The sequence below is a fragment of the Lemur catta genome, chromosome 1 (assembly GCF_020740605.2).
Source record: "Lemur catta isolate mLemCat1 chromosome 1, mLemCat1.pri, whole genome shotgun sequence".
Classification (NCBI taxonomy): Eukaryota; Metazoa; Chordata; class Mammalia; order Primates; family Lemuridae; genus Lemur; species Lemur catta.
The window spans coordinates 163,753,543-163,781,366 of record NC_059128.1 but is presented as its reverse complement, the minus strand read 5'-3'; the positions used below and the strand labels follow the sequence as shown (position 1 = coordinate 163,781,366).

The window sequence follows — 27,824 nt, the reverse complement described above, 5'->3', positions numbered from 1 at the left end:
TCTCCAGGTGTGACTGGGGTTGAGGGGCCCAGGCTTGCTGCATGTGCAGTCCAGTCATGTACTCGAGACAGTATTCTCATGAACAGCTTTCTGCAGAAAGAGAAACATAGAGGCTGACAGGATTAACTTTTGTTAGCAGATCAAAAGAATTTAGATTTTATTTCGTAAAATGAAAGTCATTATATGGCAATGCTTGGGAAACAGGTCAGCAGACCAACTAAGGGATTTCCCCATGCTCCACCACACTAGCTGTGTGATTTCTGGACTCATCATGTACCATTAGCCACTGCTTCCTTATTTCCCAACAGGGAGTTGGCACAGTCCATTCTAATGCCTCTCACAACTCTGAAATTCTAACTCTAAACTAGATGTTGTTGTCTTCCCAGAGAAACTGCATCGTACAGATGGGATTGGGGGGAGCAGGAAGAATAGGTGGTGGCCTTCCCCTCTCTCTCAGGGCAAACAGTGTGGCCAGGAACTGCCCCAATTATAGGAGGTCTCAAGAATCAGGCAGAGGGCAACAGTGAGTTCCTGAGCAGAGACATAATAGCAAAAGTGGTATCTGTAGAACACCGGTCTTGGCCGAACATGGTAGCTCACACCTGCAATCCTAGCACTCTGGGAGGCCGAGGTGGGAGGATTGTTTGAGCTCAGGAGTTCGAGACCAGCCTGAGCAAGAGCGAGACCCCTGTCTCTACTAAAAATAGAAAGAAATTATATGAACAACTAAAAATATATAGAAAAAATTAGCCAGGCATGGTGGCGCAAGCCTATAATCCCAGCTACTCAGGAGGCTGAGGCAGGAGGATTGCTTGAGCCCAGGAGTCTGAGGTTGCTGTGAGCAAGGCTGATGCCACGCGCTCTAGCCCGGGCAACAGAGCGAGACTCTGTCTCAAAAATAATAATAATAATAATAATAAGTTAAAAAAAATAAGTGTAGAACACTGGTCTCGAATAGGTACATAAATGAACTAAGGGGGGGGGAATGGGCAAATGTGAGACATTGGAGAAAGAGAAGAAAAGGGAACAATCCTTCAGGCTAAAAATACACAGGAATATCTTATTTTAGCATATTTGGCCTCATTTTTCTACAGGGTTGTCTAACATGCTGCCTGGAGGCACACTTACAGTCCTATGAGTAATGACAAGGATCTCTTAAGTGCTACAGGTCCTTATGCTTTCCTTTGTGCAATTTTATAGGCAGACAACATGGCTAAATTCTGTTATACTATAAAACTTTTACTTTTCAGGCTTTGAACTTTTATTTGTATTTCTATAAGACAAACACTTGCTACTTTTTAATACAAAAATCATATAGTAGTCCTCCTTATCCACGGGGCATACATCTCAAGACCTCCAGTGGATGCCAGAAACCGCCGGCTAGCACCAAACTCTATATATACTATGCTTTCCCTATGCATACATAGCTATGGTAAAGTTTAATATATAAATTAGGTAACAACTAAAAATAAAATAGAACAATTATAATATACTGTAATAAAAGTTCTGTGAATGTGCTCTCTCTCAATATATTAATAAAAATAACTACCACAGTTGACCACAGGTAACTGAAGCCATGGAAATGGGGGACTACTGCATATGCGCATTTAAAAAATCAAAATACAAAAATATAAAGTAAAAAGAGTGATTTTAAGCTCTCTTCTTCAAGGGGAGGCACAAACGCCAACCTCATGAAAGGTCAGGACTTAAGTCCCAGGTCCAGGGTCACAGGACTTGGGTTCTTTGGAGGCTTTTGAAATTTGCTCTGAAGGAAAACTCTCGACACACACAGGCCTTCTTTTTTATTCACCGTCTCTCGAAACACATATTCGTTCACCACTTCCTCATAACCTGTGTCCATAAAGAGCTGAGCCAGGAATTCTGTAAGACAATCAGGTCAACAATGCTCAAAGTCGTAACAACATCACCTTGCTTTGCAGTAGTAAGGAGGAAGGGTAGAGGGCTGAGATTTATTTTTTTTAATGAAAACTTCAATGCTAAAAATTTTCTTTCTTTCTTTCTCTTTCTCTCTCACTCCTTTAATAGATTTAGGAGATACAAGTGTATACATGTGTGTATATATTGTATAGTGGTGAAGTCTGGGCCTTTGGTGTACCCAGCACCTGAGAAGTGTATCTTATACCTCACAGGTAATTTTCATCGCTTTCCCCCTCCAACCTCCCCTCTTTTGAATCTCCAACATCCATTATACCACTCTGTGTGTCCTTGTGTAGCCATAGTTTAGCCCCCACTTATAAGTGAGAACATGTGGCATTTGTTTTTCTGTTCCAGAGTTAATTCACTTAGGATAATGGCCTCTAGTCCCATCCAAGTTGCAACAAAAGACATTATTTCATTCTTTTATCAGTGCTAAAATTTAAAGGTTTTGTTTTGGGAACTAATGCACTCCTACTTCTCACCTTACACCCAGATAGAAATCTCCAGTTAAACAGTTTAATCAGAAAGTAGTAAAGGACAATCTGGTGCGCTCATCCTGCCCTGTCATAAGTTCTCAAATACAAAAGCCTGAGTAAAAAGAAACAAAATTCTAAATTCATACCAGATCTGAGAGTGGAAAAAAATCACCTGATAGTGATACATTTCCAGAAAAATTTAACTCAAATAATACACCAATACACGTTAAATGAAATAAGTAGAATAAATGACTATGTAGAAAAAATAAAGACTCTTATTAAAAGTATCACTCCAAACAATGTGCTATGAAGCACTTTGCAGATATCAATGCATCTTCTCAATTATTTGTAATTGGTTTAGTCAGATTTTATGAATCACAAACATTAAAACATCTTTTCAGTTTTCACCTGACATTTTAACGATTTTGTAGTTTTTTAATGGTAATCACTCATTTTTAGTTTCATTTTAGTATCTAGAAGAATATTTCATTTAAAGAAATAAAAATGATTGTAAAAACAGAGCTTAAGAAGTTAAGTATCTCATGGTCCAGATTATTAGGTAGACTTAAAACTAATGTCAAGACACTGGAAGAAAATGTTCATTTTCTTACCAAAAATGACTATTTAAAATACCACTTTATAGCAAATTTGTATATTTAAAAACAGATCCAATCAATTCTAAGAAAAAGGTTTCTTGCTTTTGTGCTGTGGGAAAGTAATCTCAAGGCATTATACTGTGATGTATAGTGCCTTTGTCCAAAGAGAAGTTTCTGACTTGCCCTCCCTCTTTTTTTGAGCACAGTTCCTGGAAAGGGATCCACGTGGCATGTCACAGCCTGTTGGTTAACCTAGGTAAACTCTGGGGCAGGCACTGTCGCCAGAGAAGGCTTGTGAACTCTCCATGGGCAAGGGCCATGGCTGTGCCTTCCCAGGTGCTGCATAAGTGGTGTGTATCAGCTTGTTCAAGGACCCTGTGCATCTGTGCTAAGTGTAGCCACAAGCTCTCCCCACCAGCATTGTAGTGATAATGCAATCAAATAAACAGAAATAAAGAATAAAACATCTTAAAGCTAGATTCCATTCATCTTACCATCTGTAAAAAAATATGATCTGGTCCCATCTTGTCTAACATAAAAGTTTTCTCCGAGTTTGCTGCCGGCTTTAAACCTAAGCATGGCATGATCATATAGCCCATAGTCACGAAACAAGACGCTTTTGCCTGGTTTTAATACCTATGAAACAAAAGCAGGTTGCATGTAACTCTGGAGAACCCAGTCAAATAAAATAAAATCTGATCAAGTTAGGAATTAAAATAACTTAGATTTGTGATAATTACGAAAGGGGTCAGACTGAAATACCCATAATATGAAGGAAAAAGGGCCCGCCAGTCAAAGGGATAGGAAGACTTGACAGGGCCCCTTAATATTGGAGACACTTCTTGAGCGCCTCCAAGAGCACTCTGGAATGTGCAATGTCATCCAATTAAAATTAGAAAGCATTGTTTTGTTTTTGAAGTTTTTATTCTATCTTCATAATAAAATACGGTGGACCCAAGGAAACATTTTTTTTTCTAGTGTGGCTGTCAACGTGTTAAGAGAGTATGTAACAACGAATGTGAACAGGGAGCATTTTAGCTAAAGCTGGTCTTGAACTCCTGATCTCAAGTAATCCTCCTGCCTCAGCCTCCCAGAATGCTAGGATTACAGGCATGAGCCATGGCGCCCAGCCTTTGCTCTGCTTTTAAAGAAACCAAAACTCTATTACATGGTGGCTTATGTAAGAAAGATGATCAACAGCCTCATACTTAAAGAAAAGACCTTGGCCCCACATCAAAAGAGTGATGAACAAATTAATATTTATAGATTTTAAGTTATAACAAAATGTTTAAGGTAAGTACCATTTTGAGTGATATCTTGATTTAGTTGATTTTTTAAATTAACCAAAACTGCTACCAATTGTTTATATAGGTCAGAAAGTTTCCATTGCAGCACTTACAGATGATCTCACCTGCATCTCATAACAACCTTGTGTATGAGGCACTTCCATTTTACAGACAAGGAAGCTGAGGCTCAGAGGTGGAAGGTGAGGTGGCTTATCTTGAATCACATGACTTATGAGTGAAGCTTTTACTTCCTGAGTGCTAGGGCAGCCTCCTAGTGGCCAGGGCAGTTTGGGTCTCCCCAGTCTATGCACAATCATGATGGTAGTAACAACAATAATAGCTGGCTTTTAAAGAGCACTTACCATGTTCTAGGCATTGTGCTAAGCACTTTATACATATCTCATTTAATCTATTCAAAATCCTACGATCTGAGAACTATTACCTCAACATTTTACTGGTAAAGAAACTGAGGCTCAGAGAGGTAAAAGAACGTGCCTAAGTGGTGAAGTCAGGCTTTAAAATTAGGCACTCTGACTCCCAGCTAGTCAGGAGTCTGAGGTGGGAGGACTGCTGGGACCCAGGAGTTTGAGGTTGTGGTGAGCTATGATTGCCCCACTGTACTCCATCCTGGACAACAGAGCAAGACCCTGTCCCCAAAAACAAAACAACAACAACAAAAAAAAACAGTCACAGAACAACCTGTCATCCTAAAATATGGAGACAGGTGCCCTCAGGGAGACACAGGACCCAGCCTGTGTGCTCTCGACCACTGAGCCATACTTCCTCCCATCTCATAGCAGGGCTCCTCGGACCCCAGGTAAATGCAGAATCAACCTTGCTCCAAGGCTGGCCAACCTCTGAAGAGCAGCAATAGCACTGTCACAAATCAGAATTTAGGGTGGATGTTATGCCAGAGAACTCCTTTCCACATACTGACTACAAAGCTTACCTAGTGAGAATGGAGAGACTATGTGTATCTAGACAACAGTACATGAACCTCAGATGAAAGAAAGGTAAGCAAGAAATTAGGATTCTCCAACCCTCAAGTGCAGGCCCCAAATCACTGACCTTGTAAACATTGTGTAGGACAAGGTGCATTTTATCAGGGTGAACAGCTGAAAGCACAAATATCAACAAGACAACATCCACAGACTCTGGTGGAACATGATCCAGGAGGTCATCTTTAGTCAGATCACACTGGAATACCTTGCATCTTTCTGTGTTATACATAGGATTTTGCTAGAAAGGGGAAAAAACACAAACGAAACTTAACACACTATGCTGATACATACAGAAAAATACAGCATCCTATTTAATATTTCCATTTGTGTACTGCTGTATAGAAACGAGCAATCACTTTGTAACTGGATAAAACTGAATAAGTCACTTGCATATAAAGCATGTAATATTCAATATCACTACAAGGGGCAAGATTTCATTTCAACAAGTCATTTTTAACAAATGATAGAATACAGCCTATTACATATCCAAAACTGAACATTTTAGAAGCATATACTTCCAGAGGGATGATAGTCTAAAACTGCCCTCTGCTTCCTTAATCCTCCTTTAAATCATCTATTTGAAGACAACACCCTGTGAGAATCCCTGCAAACTGTCCTTATTGAGATGCTCCCACACTTCTTCTGGGGTATATTTTCCCTTGATGCAGCAAGCTAAACAAACTTAACCTTTGTTTGACTATAAGTGTGTTCCTGGAACATTTTAGTTGGTAGACTTCAACATATGTGTAAGTGTATTATGAAGAAAATTATTAAACATCTTTTGAGTAAATGAGGACCTGAATAAATATACTTACTAGGTGGGAAAATTAACACTGCAAAGATGTCAATTCTACCCATAATTTCACTTATAAATCCAATGTAATCTCAACTGAATCCCAGCAGTTTTCTAGAAACTTGACAAGGTGAATCTAATTCATCAGGAAGTAAAAATCTTCAGGAATAGCCAATTCAATTTTTAAAAGGAAGAACAATGAACAATGAAGGAGGAAGTACACTACTGGACATCAAAACATATTACAAAATGTAGTAATAAAACAATGTGATTTGAGAATGGGGACATAGAGATCACTGAAACGGAACAGAGTCCCCAACACTGACCTATGTATACTACATACACACAAAGGAATTTAGTATTTTCTATAGGAAAGAGAAAGGTGACACTTAGATTAAAAGGTAGATAAAGGTGACAATTATTAGTGAGGAAAAATTAAGTTCTCATTCAATTTATTGTGTTCAGACAGCTAGCTACCCATATGCATTAAAGGACCACCAGTTTCAGCCAGGAGATGTATATAAAAGTGGAAAGACATAGTTCCCATCGTTAACAACAAACAAACTGGAAAGACAGCAAAGTAATAACTTTTCTGTGAACCTAGAAGAACAGAGGTCAAGCCTGGGCAACAAGTGAGATCCCTTCTCTACTAAAAATAAAAAAAATTTGCCAGGTGTAGTGGTGCCTGCCTGTAGTCCCAGCTACTCAGGTGACTGAGGTGGGAGGACTGCTTGAGCCCAGGAGTTCAAGGTTGAGGTGAGTTATGATTGCACCACTATACTGCATCCTGGGTGACAGAGCAAGACCCTGTCTCAAAAAAAAAAAAAAAAAAACAGAGGTCACAGAACAACACACCACCATCCTAAAATTTGGACAAAGACAGGTGCCCTCAGGGAAACACAGGACCCAAGCACTTGCTTACCTGAGGCCAAAGCCTCCACAGTGGAAAGATAAAGCTAGAAAGTTGACAAATTGCTGGAGACCAAGTGTGGGCATTAGACTTCACAGGGATGTTCCCACACCTTTGCAGGTATTTCCACCAGGAATATCACCCAGGCCCTCACACAGAGGATGGTGCTCTTTCCAGTGCAGGCCTTTCTCTTCTCCTTTAAGGAAGAAAAGGCTTAATCTGCAGGGGAGAGGTTATCTGAGGCCTGTAGCCTAAGGGCACTGGTGGAATACCACTGCAGCTAGGAGAAAGGAACTGTTCTGCCCAGACTCAGTCCTAATCTACAGGGAGAACAGCCTCAAGATCATGGGAGAGGACACTGTGAATAACTCCTGCAGCTGGGGGGGAAATGCAAGAGACAAGCTTTATTCTTGGAGAGACAGAAACACTTGTGAAGGCCACACCCTTGAGACACAGGCCCACTGTACAGTTCAAAAATGGAGCAGCAGAACATTAGAGAACAATCCCCTCCCTGGCACCCCACCAACCAGTCTCCAATAATAACAGTAATGCAGCTGGGAGAGCTGCAACAGACTGACCTTTTTTGGGACACACCACAAAGAGAAGAAGACTCAAAGCCAAGAGGGGAGACCAAAACAAAGTCACAAGAGGAGTTTGAAGTCTCTGGTACCCATAGCAATGACAAACCTCACAGATAACGGTAGCAACAACAGACGTCAAACACAGCCCAACTCCTGACTAGATTATTACAAATCTCTATTATCCCAGTATCTACTGCCCTGTTTCAACCAAAAAATACAGGCATACCAAAAGGTTAAAAAAATAAATAAATAAACCTGAAGACACAAAGCAATAACCATCAGAGCCAGACTCAAATACGACACACATGCTGGAACTAAAAGTTTGGGCATTTAAAATAATTATGATGAAAATATTAAAGGCTCTAATGTAAAAGACAGATAATATGCAAGATCAGATAGGTAACTTCAGGGATGGAAACTATAGAAAGACTCAAACGAAAATGCTAAAAATCAAAAACATCATAATATAAATTAGGAATGTGTTCAATGGGTTCATCAATAGGGACACGAACTGCCTAGTAAAGAATCAGTAAACTTGGCCGGGCATGGTGGCTCACACCTGTAATCCTAGTACTCGGGGAGGCTGAGGTCAGAGGATTGCTTGAGGTCAGGAGTTCAAGACCAGCATGAGCAAGAGTGAGACCCCGTCCTCACTAAAAATAGAAAAAAATTAGCCAGGCAACTAAAAATAGAAACAAACAAACAAAAAAACCACTAGCCAGGTGTGGTGGTGAGTGCCTGTAGTCCCAGCTACTCAGGATGCTAAGGCAGGAGAATTGCTTGAGTCCAGGAGTTTGAGGTTGCTGTGAGCTAGGCTGATGCCACAGCACTCTAGCCTGGCCAACAGAGCAAGACTCTCTCTCAAAAAAAAAAAAAAAAAAAAAAAAAAAAAAAAAATCAGTAAACTTGATGATAGGACAACAGAAATTACACAAACTGAAAATGCAAAGAGGAAAAACCCTAAAACAATATCATTTAAGAGTTGTAGGGCAATAGCAAATGGTATGATATACATGTAACTGGAATCCCAGAAGGAGAAGAGAGAATGAGAACTAAAGAAAGGAAGAGAAATAATGAGCAAAATTTTTCCAGACTAAAAAACATAACGAAAATTATGAAAGCAATATATAGGTGGTTGTGTCTAAATCCTAGGAGTAAAGAACTCCTAAACAAGACATAAAACTTAAGCACCTCAAAGGGAAAAGATTAATATATTTGACATGACAATTTAAATCCCGTGAAAGAGAGGAAGTACCACAAAACAATGCTGAATAAACTGGAAGAAATGTTTGCAATGTATATACCAGAATATTCAGAATATATCCTGAAAATAAAAAAGGAAATGACAATCCAATAGAAAAATGGACAAAGGTTATAAAGGGACAATTCCTACTATAATATAAGCTTCACATGGGCAAGGATTTTTGTCTGTTCACTGCTTACCCCTAGTGCTTAGAAGAGTGACTGACACACATTAAGCTCTTAATAAACATGTAGAATAAAGGAACTCACAGGAAACTAACACTATTTACTTATTATAAGTTAGTTTAACCTCTCTGGTAATTTGGAAAAAAACAAATTAAAATATGGAGACATTATTTTTTGCCCATAAGATTGGTAAATATTAATATAAAAAAGACTGGTATCAAATATTGAGGAAATAGAGAAAAAGGTACCTTTATATTATTGGTGAAATTATAAATTGATATGATCTTTTTGGAAGGAAACTTGGCATTATGTATTAAAATTTAAATGTGCATACTCTTCTTCCAAGGAATTCTACTTCTTCCATTACTCATCAGACAAATGTGCACACACTGTTTTGGGAAGTACGTGTACGATGCTGGTCACATTAACCCTATTTGTAAGAGCAAAGAATTAGAAGTGATTCAAATGAGTATCAACAGGGTAATTGTTAAAGTATGGTATATTCATTCTATGGAACACTATAGCAGGTAAATAAAATCTACATGTGCTAACATAAAATATACTAATGTTAAGAAAGCAAGTTATAGTAAATGTGATAGCACTTCAATTAAAAAAAGTTCTAATGAATGCTAAAATTGTGAAAGGCTGATGAGGAATTAGATATTTGCATGTTACCGAAGTGTCCCCCACATATTCGTTAATGGCAAAAGGGAAACAGTTTTACAACAGGGGACTTAGGCAGTTACTACCTTAACCCCATGGTCAAAATTAATATCATTTATAGTGAGATCACTGGACAGTATTGCCTCCTGTCAGGATATAATCTGCAAGATACAACCTCCCCTGTTAAAGTATTTTGTTTTGTTTTGTTTTTTTCTTTTTTTTTTTTGCCATGTTAAAGTATTTTTGACAAAAATATTTTGCCTGACTTAAATTTAACTTCTAATTTACAAGAAATACAGAAGATAGAGGAATAAGCTAAACAATAACATAAAGAAACAATCTGATCAATCTGGAACGTAGGACTTTACTACAGAAAATTGCCTTGATCTCTCCAAGAACTCACTGTAAATGAGGAAAAAGGTAAGGGGTAGAGCAGGAGTATTTTAGGTTAAGGAGATTTAAAGGACATAATGGAAGAGTTAAGAGGTAGCCCTTGATTGGATTAAAATAGTAATAAAAGACACCTGGAACTATTTGGGGACCTCTGAATCTGGAATGAGAATTAATGACATTAGGGGATTACAGTTATTTTTGTTAGATATGACAAGCTTATTATGGTCATGTAGAAAAAGGCCTCCCTTTTTTGGAGATGTATGCAGACATATTTAGGAGTGAAATGTCTTTATGTTTGTGATTTACTTTAAAATAATTCAGTAAAAAGTCTATAAAGTGAAAGGTGTTAAGTATATGGGTGTTGTTATGGTATTTTTTCCTACTTTTCTTGACTAAACTGTGTTTCTATATGTACTGTATAAGCAGGTGAACAGGAAAACTATATTCATGGTGATCACAGCTGGTTAGCTCCAGGGAAGACTGGATTCAGGCAAATGGGCGTAGAGGGCAGGTCAAACAAATCTAAGAAAACAGAATCACAGCAGAATACATAGATGGTGCACCAACCTTAACATATTCAACTGCTCTTGGAGAAAAATCACAGGCATAGGCAAAGATATTCACATCTTCTTCTAAAAGTGGAAATAAACAGTTTCCAACCCCACAGCCAGCTTCAAGCACTATCAACTTTTGATCTTCAAACTGGAGAAAGAGAACCCAAAGTTACAGTACATTATATTTGCATAATGAAGAAACAAACAAAACTAATGGCTAACTGAATAGGCTCTGGAGTTAAACTGCCTGCACTCAAATCCCAACTCCTTCCCTGCCCCTGATTTCTATCCTTGGGCAAATCACTAAAACAGTTCTTTGTCTCAATTTCACCTGCAAATTGGGGTACTACTAATACTAACACACTTCACAGAGTTATTATATTAGAAGGCTTAAATGAGAAAACACATGTGAAGTTCTTAAAAAAGGGGCATGGTAAATAGTTCACTAACATTAATGATTATTATTTTGAATCTGTCACTGAAGTCATTCAGTATGAATTTATTTATTTATGTAATCAATTTTATTTATTTATTTTTACTTAAGATACAGTCTCATTATGTTGTCCTGGCTGTAACGCAGTGGCTATTCACAGGTGCGATCATTGCACACTACAGCCTCAAACTCCTGGGCTCAAGTGATCCTCCTGCCTCAGCCTCCGGAGTAGCTGGGACTATATAGCCCCAGGCCACTAAGCCTGGCTCTTGAATTTAATATTTAATGTTTACAACTTTCAGATTAGCATTAAAGAGATAGAAAGTGTCGCACTAACATTCTCTCTCCTATGTATTAAACCAGAAACTGCTAAAAGCTACTTGAAACCAAACAGTACATTTCTCTTCCAAGGTGCAAAGCACTTTGATAGGCTTCATAAATTCTCTAGTTTACATGCCATGGGAATGCAATAAAGCACCGCTCTTCTACACATTTTAAATGAAGAACAATTCAGATAAAGTAGAATATTAGCTTACCTCCCTACATGATCTTAGCTCCTCAAATTCTCTGGTGGTCCAGTGTCTATCTTTGAAGAAATTAGTGCTATTTCTTTTGTAAAAAAGGTCCCAGTTCTTCTGAGCCTCTTTTTCCAGCTTTTGCTGTTTAAAATCAGACACCAAAGCTTGGTCTCTTTTCAGTTTCTCCTCTTCTTCAGAGCTGAGAATCCTTGCCTGCAGCCCTTTCCTTTGCAAAGAAGCCATCTCATAAATTGACGGTAATATATTTAACACTGGTAAAGATTCTCCATCCCTAAATAATCTGAGGTGTCCATGCTGAGACTGCAGACAGAGGGTTTTCTCTGATACGTTTCCTCAGGTGGATTTCACGCCCCAGATATAGCACAGAGTGCTTCGCAAAAAAAAGAATAAGATTCTGTTTAGTGGTTCTAGAAAAGTTCAGCACACTGAGTTAGCAGTTCTAGATCAGTTAAGACGCTGGGTTCAATTCACCAAATATTTATCAGATGCTGACCCTAAGAAAAATCCTGCCTGTTATGCGAGGAGAGGTCACAAAGACAACCAAGTCACAGTCCCTGCCTTCAGAGAGGTTACATTCAGTGCTCAGGATTGTCTCATGCATCGAACCATGCATTCAAACCAAAATGAGCCAACTGTTACAATAAATCGGTTTAATGTAGGAAAAATAAAAAGGACCCTTCCACGAATTGACTGAGAAACCCCAGGAGAAAATACTCATCAATTTTCGGGGTCCCTTAAAGGGGTGACTTAAAAACCACAACAGCGGCCTGAACTGGAAGCGGTAGTCAATTGCCAGACAGAAGTGGGGTCATTGTTTCCCAAGGGCAGGAGCTCCGTTTTTTCGGGGGATATGACACTGAACCTGAGCGGCCTGTTTCTGATCGCACTCACAAGAAGCTGTCGCACGAACCAGAAGAGGTGTCGCTTTCCCAGGGACTGAAGTCTTAGCACCGCCATCACCGCGCGAAGTGGAGGAAAAGAGCCAGAAGGCGCGAGGCTAAGGTCCCTAGGATCCACCTCTCTCAAGACACTCGGGATAAACTAGGCCGCACTGGCCCCTAGGGCCCGCGGAGGGCCGCCCATGTTGGTTGGCTATCAGACCCGCGTTAACCCAGTCAGCCACGCTCAGGGCTCACCGTCATCAGTTTCTGAATTCACCTCTAGGGGTAGGGCCGGGCGTACTCACCTCGCAGCTGGGCCCAGGCCTAGGAGGCAGAATTTGGAAGCAGCCGCGGACAAAGTCTGAATCTGGACAAACCAGGCCTAAACACCTCGAATTGGGATTCTCCCGGCGGAATTCTTTTGCCATGGTACCGCCCCCGCCACTTCCGCTAGGAACCCGGAAGTTCCTCCCCAACATCGGAAGTCCCGGGGCCTTGCATCCTCAGAGTCTCCCCCAACCCAGACGCCGAGGAGAAGACTTGCTTCCGGCATTCGGTGGGCGCCGGCTGGGCTCGCGGTGCGCTCCGGAGTGGTGTCCTAGGAGCACCGTCCTCCCACACGCCGGCGCCGGAAGCACGGGCTGCGGCCGCGCCAGGAGAGCGCCGCTCTCGGCGCTAGGCCCGTGCGCGGCCATGAACGGGACCGCGAACCCACTGCTGGACCGCGAGGAACATTGCCTGCGGCTCGGGGAGAGCTTCGAGAAGCGGCCGCGGGCCTCCTTCCACACCATTCGCTGTAAGTCAATGCTCCCACGGTTCCCTTCGGCCGCTCCAGCCGCCACACGCCAACCTCGACTCCTTCCTTTCTTCCCTCTGTCCTCCAAAGTCCAGGGAACCCCCTGCCAACGTTAGTTCCCCTCTTTTCTTACCCCAAATTCTCCAGGACCCCGGTCTGTTTCTTCTTTTAACAGATCAGACCTCCCAAACCTTCGTCACTCCCAACTATTCTACCTCGTAATTTCAAAAGTCGTTGGCCCCTTTCAATTTCCCCGCAGATCTTAAGCCAAACCATCCTCTCTTATCGGGGTCCAGTTCTTCTTCCACGGATCCACCCTTCCTTTCTGATTACCCCATCAGGGTTCTCCACGTGTAAAAGACTCTTCCCGTTTGCTATGAGCCTCATCTATTCTCCCCTAATTCATTCTCTTCTCTGCTTTTCTCAGCTTTCTTTCCATCTTGGTCTTAGTCCTGGACACGCTGATTCTTTGGCCCGTCTACAGCCAAAGAATTTTCATTCTCTCTGCGCCGCATCAGTCTTCCTCTTCCTCCTTGCCGTGCTTCGTTTTACTTCTGTGTCTTTTGAAGTCACCTATACCACTCTGACTTTTCCCCTGGACCAAGTCCCTTGTGGGTAAAGAATAAAATTAGAATTTGTGAGCCGGGAATTGGTTAAAGCTTAATCTATGTTTGGAAGAAGAGAGCAGGGATAAGGAATGTGGAAATAGTCATTATGCTGAACCTTTTCCCACATGATTATAGACTCTGTTTAGACAGTACACTTCCACTCCATGTCCTGGGTGAAGATTTGGTTGTTAGGAATTGGCTGACTGAGCATCCCTCCATGATTCACAGCCTTTTGGTTTCCCGTAGCACTAACACTGGTTAAGACTTGTTTTTGTCAGAGGAGGTAATAATAGATGTGACTCAACATATATGAAGAGGGTGTGATAGATAATGAAGTTCCAGCTTTGTGTGGACATTTGCTGTGCCATTACTGCGCTTCCTACTGACAGCAGATCCAGCTCTTTCAGAGAGAGAATACTGGGAATATGATAAGAACATAATTTCCTGAGTAGTTTGTTAAGTTGATGTTTTCCTCTAGTGAAGGGGAATATGGAATTTAAACGAGATCATTCGTGTATGCACCCAACCTGTAGTTTGAGGCAGGTGTGTGTTAATGTGAAGGAAGATGGCCACTGATGTGCTGTAATGCAGTTCAGAAACATGAGCGGGATAACCGTTAGAGATACAGTTCAATTGTCTGCTCTGAGCATCTACAGAAGCATCTTTGTTAAAGCTATGGAACTTGAGTGTGGCAAATCCTAATTTTAACATTTTCTATACAAAATGAAATCAGCTTTTATGAGGCTGTGGCCTTTTATATTTCATATAGGTTTTACAATCACAGAATCTTTTTCATATGCTCTTTTTCATATGCTTGTGCTCCTCACAACTCTAATAAAACACCTTATGGATAATGAGGCATTAATTTTCATCTATCCTTTTTATTATCTTTGTTTAATAAAATGGTATGTAAATTCTAGCTTTTTTCTCCCCCGTAATAATCCAGTGGGGGGATCAGAGGAAAATTATGTGGAAGAGTAGATGAAACAAGATCATCTCTGAGTTGGTAATAATTGAAGCTGGATGATGGTACACCAGGGTTCACTGTCTATTCTATGTTTGCATATGTGAAGTTTTCTATAATGAAATAGTTTTTTTTTTTTTGAGACAGAGTCTCGCTCTGTTGCCCGGGCTAGAGTGAGTGCCGTGGCATCAGCCTAGCTCACAGCAACCTCAAACTCCTGGGCTTCAGCGATCCTACTGCCTCAGCCTCCCAGGTAGCTGGGACTACAGGCATGCGCCACCATGCCCAGCTGATTTTTTCTATATATATTTATAGTTGGCCAGATAATTTCTTTCTATTTTTAGTAGAGGCAGGGTCTCACTCTTGCTCAGGCTGGTCTCGAACTCCTGACCTTGAGCGATCCACCTGCCTCGGCCTCCCAGAGTACTAGGATTACAGGCGTGAGCCACCGCGCCCAGCCTTATAATGAAATAGTTTTTTAAGAATTCTAAATTGGCCTGGCATTGTGGCTCACTCCTGCAATCCTAGCACTCTGGGAAGTGGAGGCAGGAGGATTGCTTGAGGTCAGGAGTTCAAGACCAGCCTAAGCAAGAGCAAGACCTTGTCGCTACTAAAAAATAGAAAGAAATTAGTTGGACAACTAAAAATAGAAAAAGTTAGCTGGGCATGGTGGCGCAAGCCTGTACTCCCAACTGCTCAGGAGGCTGAGGCAGAAGGATTGCTTGAGCCCAAGAGCTTGAGGTTGCTATGAGTAGGCTGATGCCATGGTACTCAAGTACAGGCAACAGAGTAAGACTCTGTCTCAAAAAAAAAAAAAAAAAAAAGAATTCTAAATCATTTTTATTTTCCATTTATTTGAGGAATAAAAGTTTAATTCTTAAATGAAAATACCAAAAGAGCCCTATTATAAATGACCTGGTGGTTAAATGTTTTTATCCTTTCCCATTAGATGATTTTAAGCCAGCATCTATAGACACTTCCTGTGAAGGAGAGCTTCAGGTTGGCAAAGGAGATGAAGTGACAATTACACTGCCACATATCCCTGTAAGTTTATTTCATTTTTTAAAAATATAAGATCATAGTGAATTCTCATATTTTATGTCACTGCAATTTAAACTTCCTACTGTTTAAAAATGTCTAGATTTCTAAAGTACCAACTTAGGAAGAAAAGAATTCTAGGTGGTAGAAGGAGGTGGAATTCATGTTACTCAGGTGCTTCATTAAAAATGATTCTTTGCCATTTTCCCCAAGCTCCCTTTTCCTCCATTTGCTATGCAGTAGACAAGGTTCCTGTCTGGACACCTAATCCCTCTTTTAGACATGCATTCTTTTCTCCCAGGTAACTCCAAAGAGAAAAGCCTTAGGTGCCCTGCTGTTTATATGGGTATAACAGCTCAGGAGTGTGGGGTAACCTAGCCAGGAGTTCAGGCAGGCAGGAGCAGGATGGACATATTTCTATCTGGCACGGGTCAAGTGCATGCTATTAGTCTCAGGCAGGAACCAGAGGTTTGGAGCATTCAGCTATTTTAGGGATGAAGACCTTAGTTAAAAGCTGTATCGACAACCCTTGCAAAGAGAGACTTCTGTGAAGCCCTGCCCAAGACAGCACTCATCACAAAGCCCAAAGGGTTACATGATGTTCTTAATGAACATGTGTCATTGCATGTCACAGCCCCATCCAAGAACATAATAAATTCTTGGTAGCTGATGATAGAATGAAAAGACTCTGGACACAAAGACCTGGAAAGCTTTGTGCTGAGGAAAAATTGTCTGCCTGTTCAAACTGCTACTTCATTACTTGTTGCTCTTGGCAGGTTACATCATCTCCCTTTGGACTTTAGTTTCCCAAATGTAAAATGAAAGAGTTAGATAAATGGTCCCTAAAGTCCCTTCCAATTCTAAATTTTTATTGTATGAACAAGGAGTCAAAGAGCCAAGCAGTTTTGATTCTAAGCAAGGCATTAAATCCTATATTCAACAAATACTAATTGAATGCTTACCATGTTGTTGGCCTATTACTAGGCACTAAGAATACAGCTTCAAACAAAACAAGCATATTTTCTTGCCTTTGTGGAGGTTATGGTTTGGAGTTTAAGTAAATGTAAGAAAATATGGGCCTGGTGTGGTGGCTCACGCCTGTAATGCTAGCACTCTAGGAGGCTGAGGTCAGAGGATTGTTTGAGCTCAAGAGTTCAAGACCAGCCTGAGCAAGAACAAGACCCCCCTCTACTAAAAATAGAAAAATTGGCTGGCTGCAGTAGCACTCGCTTGTAGTTCCCAGCTACTTGGGAGGTTGAGGCAGGAGGATCGCTTGAGCCCAAGAGTTGGCAGTGAGCTATGATGACGCCACTGCACTCCAGCCTAGTTGACAGAGTGAGACGCTGTCCCGAAAAAAAAAGAAGAAAAAGAAAATACAGCACGTATTCTTGATAATCAGGGAAGACTTCCTTAAGGAAGTAACCTTTGAGCAGATGTGAAGATTGAATAAATTAAAGAGAAAGGGGTAAGACGTAGCAGGCAGAACCCTTGTTAAAGCCCTGAGGCAGGAAAGAGCTTGAGGATCTGAGAGAAGCCAGTTGCCATCTGCTCTGAAGCACGCAGAGCCCACGGGTTCATGGTACAGGGTGAGGCTGGAGAGCCAGGGAAGAACCAGGTAGTGCAAGGCCAGATAGCTGGCTGGTTTAAAATTTTATCCCTTGGCTTGAGAGCACCAGAGGAGTGATAGAAGGGCTTAGGCAGGTGAGTGGCATGATCACGTACTCTGAGCTAACCAGGAGAATGACCTGCCCTTGGAGTGGGCTCTGTTGGTTACTTACCATAAGAGAGGGAAGCCCTGGACTCTTCAGTTACAAAGAAATATGAAAGAAAACAAAACAAGATAGCCCTCTTGTTTTGCTATGCAAAGTAATAGCTCTACTTAGTGTAATGCAAGTAATGGTTAATTTAGTTTTCTAAGTTTGTACTTTACCATTATTTGTAATGTTTCCCCAATCCCTTAGAAACATGTACAGTAATTTAAAATTTTTACACTACCTTTCTTAGAATAATCAGTTACACAGTCACAGATTTTTGCTATATTATTATATCTCTTTTATTTTTGCCTGGGAACTCAGAAGGAGTTAAAATAGAAATCAGTTCATTCGGTTCATTTTGAGTAGCTTTGATAAAAGATTTATCACATAAAGTCATCTATAAATTCAGTTGTTATTTATAACTGTTTAGTTTGATCATCTTATACTTTTGTGGCAAATAGGGATCCACACCACCAATGACTGTGTTCAAGGGAAACAAACGGCCTTACCAGAAAGACTGTGTGCTTATTATTAATCATGACACTGGTGAATATGTGCTGGAAAAACTCAGTAGTAGCATTCAGGTGAAGAAAACAAGGTATGTAAATAACCAGATACAGATTTATATCATGTTTCTAAACCTTTGTGTTATCTATTCAGTTTTCAGAAGGTTGTGAGCATCTACTTGCTCAGTGTTCTGTTGATAATCTTAACTCCACCTATGTCTTCTCAGACAAATCAATAAAATATATCTTTTCCTCAAATGCAATAAAAAGAAATATTTTAAGACCTAAAACATGGAAGCCATTGGGGAAAGGGACATACTTTATAATTAAGCCAATTTTGTTAATGTCATGATTGTCGATATAGTACCACCTAAGGGATAAAATTTAAATTTATAGATTTATAATTATGAGATAATAATTAAATATATTCTTTATTAATGTGAAACATTAATTTTTTATAAGATACATTTGAGGTCATTATATTACCAAAATAAAACTGCCTATTTTTTAAAATAGTGAACTCTTTCACTCAGGTATTACATATCTAATATGAAGCCAGAGTTTATTTGAAAGTCAAAATTAGTTCTATTAATAGAAGTAACCAAGTGGTTCTGTTTGTTACATTGTAATATAGTAATTATTATAGTAATTAAGTTATAAAGAGAGGCTTACAACCTGATGTTTTTCTGTTCATGCTTCCTCAAGCCCCTTTTCTTCATTCACTCATTCCACAAAATAGTTACCATTTATTGAGGGATTATCATGTGTTGGGCACTGTGCTAGATGCTTTATGTGCATTATCTTATCTAATCTTTATGAGTAATTTTTAGGTGCTATTATTATTCTTAAAAAAAAAAACAGGTCAGAAGACTGAGGATTAGAGAGATTGTGACTTACCTAAATTTGAGTGCTAGAGCTGAGAACTAGCCCAGGCAGTGTGCTGCAGAGCCCTTGCTCCTGTTCTGCTGCTGTCTATTTGTATTCGTTACGTACAGTGAACCAGGTGCTGCAGTTACTCTTCCAATGTCTGGTGGTTGTGGTGTGTTCCTTTACTACCCAGTGTGATGTGGAGACTAGCAGCATCGTATCACCTGGGTACTTGTTAGACATGCAACATCTCAGGACCTACTAGGTCTGAATCTGCAGAGTTCCCCAGGTGATGAGTACATACGCTAGAGTTTGAGGAGCACTGGGCTAGTTCATTTACAAAAGAAATTATTACTGGAGAGAATTTTTTCAGTTTGGGGTGGAACTCTGCTTGTCTGCCAACAAGAGCTGGCATGTGATGAAATGAGCAAGCAGTATATAGATAATGGAAAAACTCACAAGTTGGCCAGTATTTTAAGAGCTAGTTTATTTAGGAACCCATGCACTCATGAGTGTAACTTCATATTGCACACAGTGAAGTAGTCACACAGTCATGTACTGCATAATGATGTTTTGGTCAGCGACAGGCTGCATATACAACAGTGGTCCCATAAGATTATAATGGAGCATATATGGAAACCTGATATATGGCACTTGATACTGGCATTGCAGATCAAGTAGGGGAAATGACTGATATCATTAATGGTGCTGGGACATTGGGTTTTCCATATGAAAAAATATATATAAATGAAAATATATATGCTATCTAGGTTTGTGTAAGAACACTTCATGATGTTCACACAATGACGAAATCACCTAACGATGCATTTCTTAGAACATACCATTGTTAAGCGATGCATAACTATTTTCTACTAGTAAAATGGATTCTCATAATCACATTATATCTTATATCTGTTTTATCTCCTTCTTGCTATCTGCCTCTTGAGGGCAGCGAGTCTATTTTATTCATCCCTGTATCCCTGGTACATAATACAGTGCTAGAATGCAGTAGACACTGAGAAGTTGAACGAGTCATTCACATGATAAAATTATAAATATCAATATTTTTCAGTGGTCTGGAAAGAGCGTGGGATTCTGCGGAGACTTCTGGGTGCTTGGTCACCTGGACAAATTTGAGAACCACTGTTTTTTCCCTCTGATGTAGTGTCTGTCTGTCCTTTCAGAGCTGAGGGGAGCAGTAAAATCCAGGCCCGAATGGAACAGCAGCCTACTCGAACCGCACAGCCATCACAGCCACAGCCACCACCACCTCCACCCCCTCCACCACCTATGCCATTCAGAGCTCCAATGAAGCCTCCAGTTGGACCCAAAACTTCTCCCTTGAAGGATAACCCCTCACCTGAACCTCAGCTGGATGATATCAAAAGAGGTAGAGAATATTTTCTGGAGCCATGATAGCAACTTGGAGTAGATTGTTGATGTTCTTGTCGAGATCACAAGGCTGCTGTATTGACATGGTGGCGGGAACAGTCACTGCCATCAGAAAAATTTCTGCACAGCTCACTGTTCCAGAGGTGGTAAGGGTAGGGCTTCTGCCACTGATCTCATTTGACAAGGGTGAGTCCTTGAATAGTGACTTGAATTATGGCTATTTTGGTAGCATTCTGCTTAGAGGTCCAGGGTTTGAACAAGCACGACTGCCATCTAAAGCTCCATATGGCATGCCTCTAAGGCTTTGGAGAAAGAAAGGATTCTAGGTGTTGGGGGGTGAAACCCAAGTGTAGCAATGTTTCTGAGCTCTATATTTATATAGTATCTGGGTTAGAGGGGCCAGGTGTGGTGGCGCACACCTATAGTCCCAACTACTTGGGAGGCTGAGGCAGGAGGATCTCTTGAGGCCAAGCATTTGAAGCATTGGTGTACTGTCATCATGCTTGTGAATAGTGACTGCACTGTAACCTGGGCAACACAGCAAGATCCCATCTGTTTAAAAAAAAATAGGTTAGAGGGCTATTTAAAATACCATGACCAAATGTTTTGTGCTGATACAAAGTGTATAAATATGAACAAAGCCATGAGGACCAGTGGAAATGGATACTGGCCTAGAAAGACTTCAAGGTCTGGTTTGGCTCTCTCCATTGCAAACCTGAGACTAAGGAGTTTACTTTGTCTTTCTCTCCCATACAATCAATGGTTTTAGTCCTCCAGAGTCTTATAAGGTATGAGGTTAAGTGGCATATTTCATATCTGTAAGTTTTATGAAGCAAAATTAAATCCGTGATAATAGTAGATAGGGAAACATAAAGAGTTGTCCGTCGGAATTTTGCCTGTTCCACCCTATAGAGAGGCTGCCTTTTAGCAAATGAAATCACTCTGTGCACTGTTCACAGCTGTACATGCCTTGATTTTTTTTGCTTGTGGATATTGGAATGCTGTTAGGGAAATTTCCGCTCAAGTTAAATAGGAGTGAGACCATGAGTGGTTGGTTGTTGCCAGTTATGCTTAAAGGAGCCGTAGCCATTTAAGGTCACCTGGTGTGTTTGGACAGGAAAACCTGGCATCTTTATTGATATATACTGTGATGATGTATCCTTAACGTATTCAGTGACATTGAAATGGCTAGGTAAAACATGTTTTTTCTTCCGTACTTAATGTCTGTCGAAAAGGCATGGCTGTCAGTCAGGTATTCGTAGAGTGGAGAGGAGGAATGTTGTTCTACCATTTTTCTTAGCTGGAAAGGACCTCAGAGGCTGTCTGGCCTTAATTTTTCCAGAGTGGCTTGGGATATTCATTGACTTCCACCTGGGTCTCACTGCTGGTTAGAGGGAGATCCAAAAAAATCACTCAGACCTTCCAATTCCTAGTCAAGTATTTTTCAAACCTTTAGCATGATATTTCTCTTATTTGGGAATTATGGTTTTATCCCATAATTCACAATCTTTTTTGTTGTTTTTTTTTTTTAGTAGATAAAGGTAAAATAGACTTAAATCATTTCTTATACAGAATAGTCATCCTGAAACATAGTCTGCTTTTTACTTATTTTGGGTGCATTTAATGGTTCCATTGTCTCTCTGTAAACAGGTTTTTTTGGTTTGTTCATTTTGGTGTTAGTAATTTTGTTTGTATGTTTTTGTTTTGTTTTGTTTTGTTTTTTTGAGACAGAGTCTTGCTCTGTTGCCCGGGCTAGAGTGCCGTGGCATCAGCCTAGCTCACAGCAACCTCAAACTCCTGGGCTCAAGCGATCCTCCTGCCTCAGCCTCCTGAGTAGCTGGGACTACAGGCGTGCACCACCATGCCCAGCTAATTTTTTCTATGTATATTTTTAGCTGTCTAAATAATTTCTTTCTATTTTTAGTAGAGATGGGGTCTTGCTCTTGCTCAGACTGGTCTCGAACTCCTGACCTCAAGTGATCCACCCGCCTCAGCCTCCCAGAGTGCTAGGATTACAGGCGTGAGCCACCGCACCTGGCCTGTTTGTATGTTTTTTAAGGAATTGAGAAGTAGGGCTTTGTTTAAAATATTTTTAATTCTGTTGGTTTTGCTGATTTACTGTTTATAGAAGCTTCAGTGCACTGCCTTGGGAATGGAAGCTGTGCTGACCCATGTCATGTCATTTATTCCAGAGCTGAGAGCGGAAGTTGATGTTATTGAACAGATGAGCAGCAGCAGTGGGAGCAGCTCCTCAGACTCTGGGAGCTCCTCAGGAAGTGATGACGATAGCTCCAGCAGCGGAGGCGAGGACAATGGCCCAGTCTCTCCTCCACAGCCTTCACACCAGCAGCCCTACAACAGCAGGCCTGCCATTGCCAATGGAACCAGCCGGCCACAAGGAAGCAACCAGCTCATGAACACCCTCAGTAAGTGTGCTCTCCCCCTTATGGCCGAGAGAGGGCTATCGATGCAGCTTCTATTTATCTTATAGCAGAACCTGAAAACCTAAAGACTTTTAAGGCCTAGGAAAGGATCTTGGCAAAGATAATTTGGAGCAGAAAGGAGTGAGTTACATAACATTAAAAAAGGGACGCACAAGACTCAAAATCTTTCCCATTCCCCACTGGCACAAATTGAGTTTTGTGAATTTTGGAAAATGCTTGAACGTGAACGGGTAGGCTCTTTGCTTTTGCTTATATACCAGGCAGTAGGGGACCTACCGGCCACCACAGTACCCCGTGCCTCCAGGTCTGTCATAAAAAAGAATCCACTGTCTCCACAACGTGGTGTCCTGTAGCTCATAGACTTGGGAACCTATGCCATTAGGATATATTTGGAGACCTATTAACCTCTGGCAAGAGGGAAAGAAATGGATATTGTAATATCTGGGTGGCTTTTAATGTAGTTGATAACTAAAGTAAAACAGGAAAATGAGAACAAAAATTTCTTTGTTTTAGAGGTGGGGAAAGGGCTGATTTTCTATGTTTTTTCTCTTTCTGGGAACCTGATGAATGTTCTCCCTTGGTGCACCTCCTTTTGAGGAAATTGGAAAGTCTGGAGACAACAGTGGGGAAGCTAACCTAGCTAACCTAGTTAACCCTACTGTTGTGGACCAAGCAAAGATAATCTTAACCTTGGCACTATGGACATTTTGGGCTGGAAGTATCTTTGTTGTGGGGGGCTGTCCTGTGCATGGTAGGATGTTTGAGAGCATCCCTGACCTCTGCTCAGTAGATGCTAGTACCTTTCCCCCCTTGCCCCTGCCCCCCACACACACTCTGCCAACCAAAAATGTCTGAAGACATTGCCATGCGTGTCCTGTCTTCAACATAGGGTGAAGTGTATAAAGAAAATGGCGTCACACAGGTAGTTAGAAAAGGGAGGACCTTGGGGTCAGACCCCCGTGAAAGAGTCTCAGGGACTCACTCCAGAGTCCTCAGAACAGACTTTGAGAAGAACTAGCCTGGAGATTAGCAATCCAGAAATACAGAAGTTCGCTTTTGTTTTTTAATCCAAATGGTATCAGCTGGGACTCTGTTAACAGTGTGTATTCCTTTTATATTAGGTTGAAAGTTTGAGTACTTAAATTCTTCACTCCTAAATTCTGTACACTAAACAAGAATCCGGGGGTTTATAAAACTCATTAGTTCAGATTTGAGGTTGAAAATAACGTGTGTATCCTGGGCAGAGGTGTACAAAGGGAATATTGCATTAGTAAATTATTGGTGTTAGCAGTGTTCAGCTTCCTTAATAGGAAGCCTAACTTGGTGTTTTCTTAGCTTTTATAAAGCAACTTAATGTGAACAGTTCTACGAAATGGTGAATCAGTTATTTATAAATATTTTCTTGCTACTTACTAACACATTTAAAAGCTTTCTAGCCTATTCCTCCTTTGCTCCATCCTAATCAGTATTGCTGTGCTTTGCAGATACCAAAAATAGCATCTCTTTTAAAATGTTGACTATACCAGTTTTTTTTCACTGAGCTAAATTGATTTTTCTCCCTAATTAAGTTGAATTAGCAAGATTTTACTGTAGTGTGGTAGCCAAGGCAGTCAACCAAAAAATTGAGAGGAAGTCATTTTTAAATCCTGTACTTTTGGTTTTATTCTATTTTTTTGTGTTTTTTTTTTTCTTGCAGGAAATGACTTGCAGTTGAGTGAGTCTGGCAGTGACAGTGATGACTAGCACTGGATCTTTCAAAATCTGCTTTTTGGTGCACATACATGCTGCAAGACCGGGCTACTTTAGCATGGAGTCCATTGCCAAGAGGAAAATGTTATGAATCAGTGACTGTAGTAGGAGCTTGAGGCTCTGGAGCTCTCGGATATTCAAATATTTAACTTAGTGGTGATGGGTGATTTTCTCATGTAATTTTTGAACAATCTCATGTTTCAAAGTAGATCTATTGAAGAACTAACAGAATTGTGTTTCTATTTAGTTAACATTGTTAATGAGAAACAGACAAATGTGGCCTGGTCTAGGTTACTCGAAGGCCAAGTCTTCACCAGGCCAGTCAGTTTGGCCAAGTGGTTTGCACCAGTGAAATGAAACAGTCTTTGTGGGGATAGGAGAAAGGGGGAAACCTCAAACTGCATCACCAAAATATGTGAAAACCACTTTAAATTATTGACACAAAGTGGTAAGGAAGTTGTCTGACCCAAGCCTGGGTAGAAATGGATTTCAAGACGGAGTGCTTGTGTGTCAGCTGGTTGGGAACCAGGAGATCTGGCTAGCTGAAGGCCCATTACAGACTAGGAAAAGGAAGCACACGGCCAGCTGTGGCAGTCTCCTGTGTACTGCCGGCCCCTTCCCAGGCTTTTCTCGTTCCTCCCTCCCTTGAATCTCTTTTGTTGGAATCAGAGATTTCTTATACATGGGACTTTTAGATGTACATTGGAGCTTTAATGAGATTCCAAAAGACAAAAATGTTGGGTACTTCTAGCTTGAATTCAGATCCACGCAGTCCCTAAACCCATGAGGCTGGGTGAGCAGATTAAACCAGCAGCCACTGTGCTGATGCATGTGACTGAGTTAAACTGGGGCTTTTGGTTCCACGTGGATCCCTAATAAGTGTTCTTCATTCAGTGGATTTTAGCAGGAGGAGATAGGAATAGAAGAGAGGTGTAGTGAAGAACCTCTCTGAACAAATGAACCAGCAGTAAGTTTCCGAAAACCGGAATCTAGATAGGAGTTCTGCAGTAGGAAATGACACATTCTTAGATAGGGGATTTCTGTTCATGCTTTTGTACCACTGTTTGTGCCTGACTCCCAGACTGATTTGTATTTTTTATATACAACTAGATGAAAGTCACAAGATTGCCTTTTGCAGTGTGCAGTTTCCAAATGAATCTGTTGTTGTAGGAAACTGGTCACTAGTAAATGTTCCATATTGAGTGAATGTGTGATAAATTGTCCTGTAATTAGTATAGAGTAGCCCATTTCTGTAGTTTGAACATGTCCTGAGAAACTTCCATCAAGACAGTAGTAATAATTTTTCCTCTTTGAATCCCCTCACTCAGGTGGCCTCCCCCGCCCCAGCTAGTGGAGGGAAGTAGTGTAGACCTAGAAAGGTCAGAGTCTGTGGTGGGGGATTCTGTTTGCGTTGGACCTTGTAGAGTTGACTATTTTCATCCGCGTAGTGACCCCAGCGAGCTGGAGATGGGGACAGAGCCCTTGCCCAGCGGCACGCTCACACCACTCCACCCAAGTTTAGGGAATAGGTGTGCACTGGTACTCTGTGGTGGGTTCTCAGCTGTTGTGAAGTTGTGACATTTCAGTGGATTTAGTGGCAAGTAGGAACTTATTTATAGTGGATTGATGATGACAGCTCAGGGAAGGTGAAGGTCATGATTGGGAGACTTGAATCGTTACTGGATGTGGGAATTGTTTCACTACTCTTAACTTGCTCAAACTGGGGCAGGTTCTAGGAACTTGAACTAAAAATATCTATTTAAGCCTCTCTCTTTCTTTCCTTTTTTCTTCGAAAGCCTTGATTTATTTATATAGACAGAACTGTGGTTTTTGGTATGTTGGGCCAAGATGTTTGGTTCTATAGGAAGTACTTGCATGTGGCACTGGGCTCAGTGAGTTAAGCTTTCTGAGCTTCAAACCCTTTCCCCCTGTCATGTGTCCTACCCAACACCGGATGGTTATTCTAGAGCACAGGTCCAGTTTTGTTCTCTGCACAAAACCTTTGGTGGTTCCGGTCCCCTGCCCCCTACTTGTACCCACCAGAGTAAGGAATCTTTTTCTTTTTGGAAATCAAGAATTTGGCCTCACAGATGGCTTCTCATAAGTAACCTCATGCCAGCCAAACTAGACTTGCTTCTTCCTGCCTCTGTGCCTTCTCTCAGCCTCTCCTCCTCCCCTCCACCTCCAAACCCCACTCCTGAGGCTCTGTAGGGCCATCTTCGTGGACCCTTTCTGTGTTTCAACCACATGGAGTGTCCTGTGTGTACATACTGAGCTTTCTCTTGCCTGAATTCGAGTTGGTATGAGCTCCTTAAAAGCAGAGACTATCGCTCTCATCTCTATTCCTTGGTGTGTCCACAGGAATAGACATTCAGATGCTTCTAGCCTTGTCGGGGAGGAGGCAGAGAAAACTAACCAGTGAAGTACAGGGGATAGACAAGGAGAAAATATTCCAGGCATTTGGAGACAGCTGAAAATATTCATATTGATTTTCATGATTTAGAAATCTTTATCTGAACTGTTAAAATTGCCTTTTCTTTGCTCTATACAACGTCTACTATACTGTGGGTCATTTAGGCAAGATGAAAAGACTGAAGTCTAAAGTGTCTGAAACGCCATGGCAAGCCTTAGTAAAGATGTGATTTGGGGAAACTTAATACAGATAAACTAGAGATTTGTAATAATGCCACTTATGAACTATTTTATTTCTGTAGCAGAACCATTTTTTCTATGGAGGTGTTAATACGTATGTGTATCAGTGGTGGGAAAACTTGAAAATTCCAAAATTCTTACTTCCCTATTTGAGAGGCTCGTTCAGCAGTGTGTGTGTGTGTATGAGAGAGAGTGAGAGAATGAATGATGTATTTATTACATTATTTTGGAAGAGAATTAGTCTGTTATGTGGGTGTATATTAGGTACAGCCAAATTGGATGTTTCCATTTGGCAAGAAAAGTAGGATTTCTGAAACTCAGGCCTTAACCAGTAGGTTGGAAGAGAAGACCAATTGAAGTGTTATGAAATGTATGTTTTTATTGTTCCTATTATTTCTCTCTTGGATTCATTATTTTATTTGCTTCAATGATTTTTAAAATTTTGTGCCTAAAAGTTTATTTTGCTTAATTATTAAGTAGACATGCATGTTTACATTATGTAAAATATTTGCTGTGTAAAGTTTTTTGTTTATTCTCTTAAAAGATCATTGTATTTAAATAAAAATGAAGGTCAGCAATACA

The 27,824-nt window shown here is 40.7% G+C and overlaps 2 protein-coding genes across 2 annotated transcripts; one reads left to right on the top strand and one right to left on the bottom strand.

Annotated features, from left to right (window-relative positions):
* Positions 1-1,631: 1,631 nt before the first annotated feature.
* Positions 1,632-12,927, bottom strand: METTL6 (methyltransferase 6, methylcytidine). The gene is made up of 6 exons (XM_045538439.1): positions 12,778-12,927; positions 11,589-11,961; positions 10,633-10,767; positions 5,365-5,535; positions 3,505-3,646; positions 1,632-1,881 (listed from the first exon to the last, which is right to left on the bottom strand). Exons 2-6 carry the CDS (start codon positions 11,811-11,813, stop codon positions 1,700-1,702), a joined length of 855 nt encoding a protein of 284 aa, XP_045394395.1. The 5' UTR covers positions 11,814-11,961; positions 12,778-12,927; the 3' UTR covers positions 1,632-1,699.
* Positions 12,884-27,824, top strand: EAF1 (ELL associated factor 1). Its single transcript, XM_045538428.1, has 6 exons — positions 12,884-13,268; positions 15,790-15,884; positions 18,094-18,230; positions 20,190-20,395; positions 22,590-22,823; positions 24,538-27,824. The coding sequence occupies exons 1-6, from the start codon at positions 12,899-12,901 to the stop codon at positions 24,582-24,584; spliced, it is 1,089 nt and encodes a 362-aa protein (XP_045394384.1). The 5' UTR covers positions 12,884-12,898; the 3' UTR covers positions 24,585-27,824.

Bases quoted from the DNA above. Each gene is read 5' to 3' on its own strand.
- METTL6 (XM_045538439.1), bottom strand. From the start codon at position 11,813: ATGGCTTCTTTGCAAAGGAAAGGGCTGCAGGCAAGGATTCTCAGCTCT. The intron at 5,536-10,632 runs GTTGGTGCACCA...TCCCCTTTCTAG, and splicing joins GAGCAGTTGAATATGTTAAG to CAAAATCCTATGTATAACAC. The intron at 1,882-3,504 runs GTAAGATGAATG...ATTGTCTTACAG, and splicing joins ATCATATTTTTTTACAGATG to AATTCCTGGCTCAGCTCTTT.
- EAF1 (XM_045538428.1), top strand. From the start codon at position 12,899: ATGGTACCGCCCCCGCCACTTCCGCTAGGAACCCGGAAGTTCCTCCCC. The intron at 15,885-18,093 runs GTAAGTTTATTT...TGTGGCAAATAG, and splicing joins TTACACTGCCACATATCCCT to GGATCCACACCACCAATGAC. The intron at 18,231-20,189 runs GTATGTAAATAA...CTGTCCTTTCAG, and splicing joins ATTCAGGTGAAGAAAACAAG to AGCTGAGGGGAGCAGTAAAA.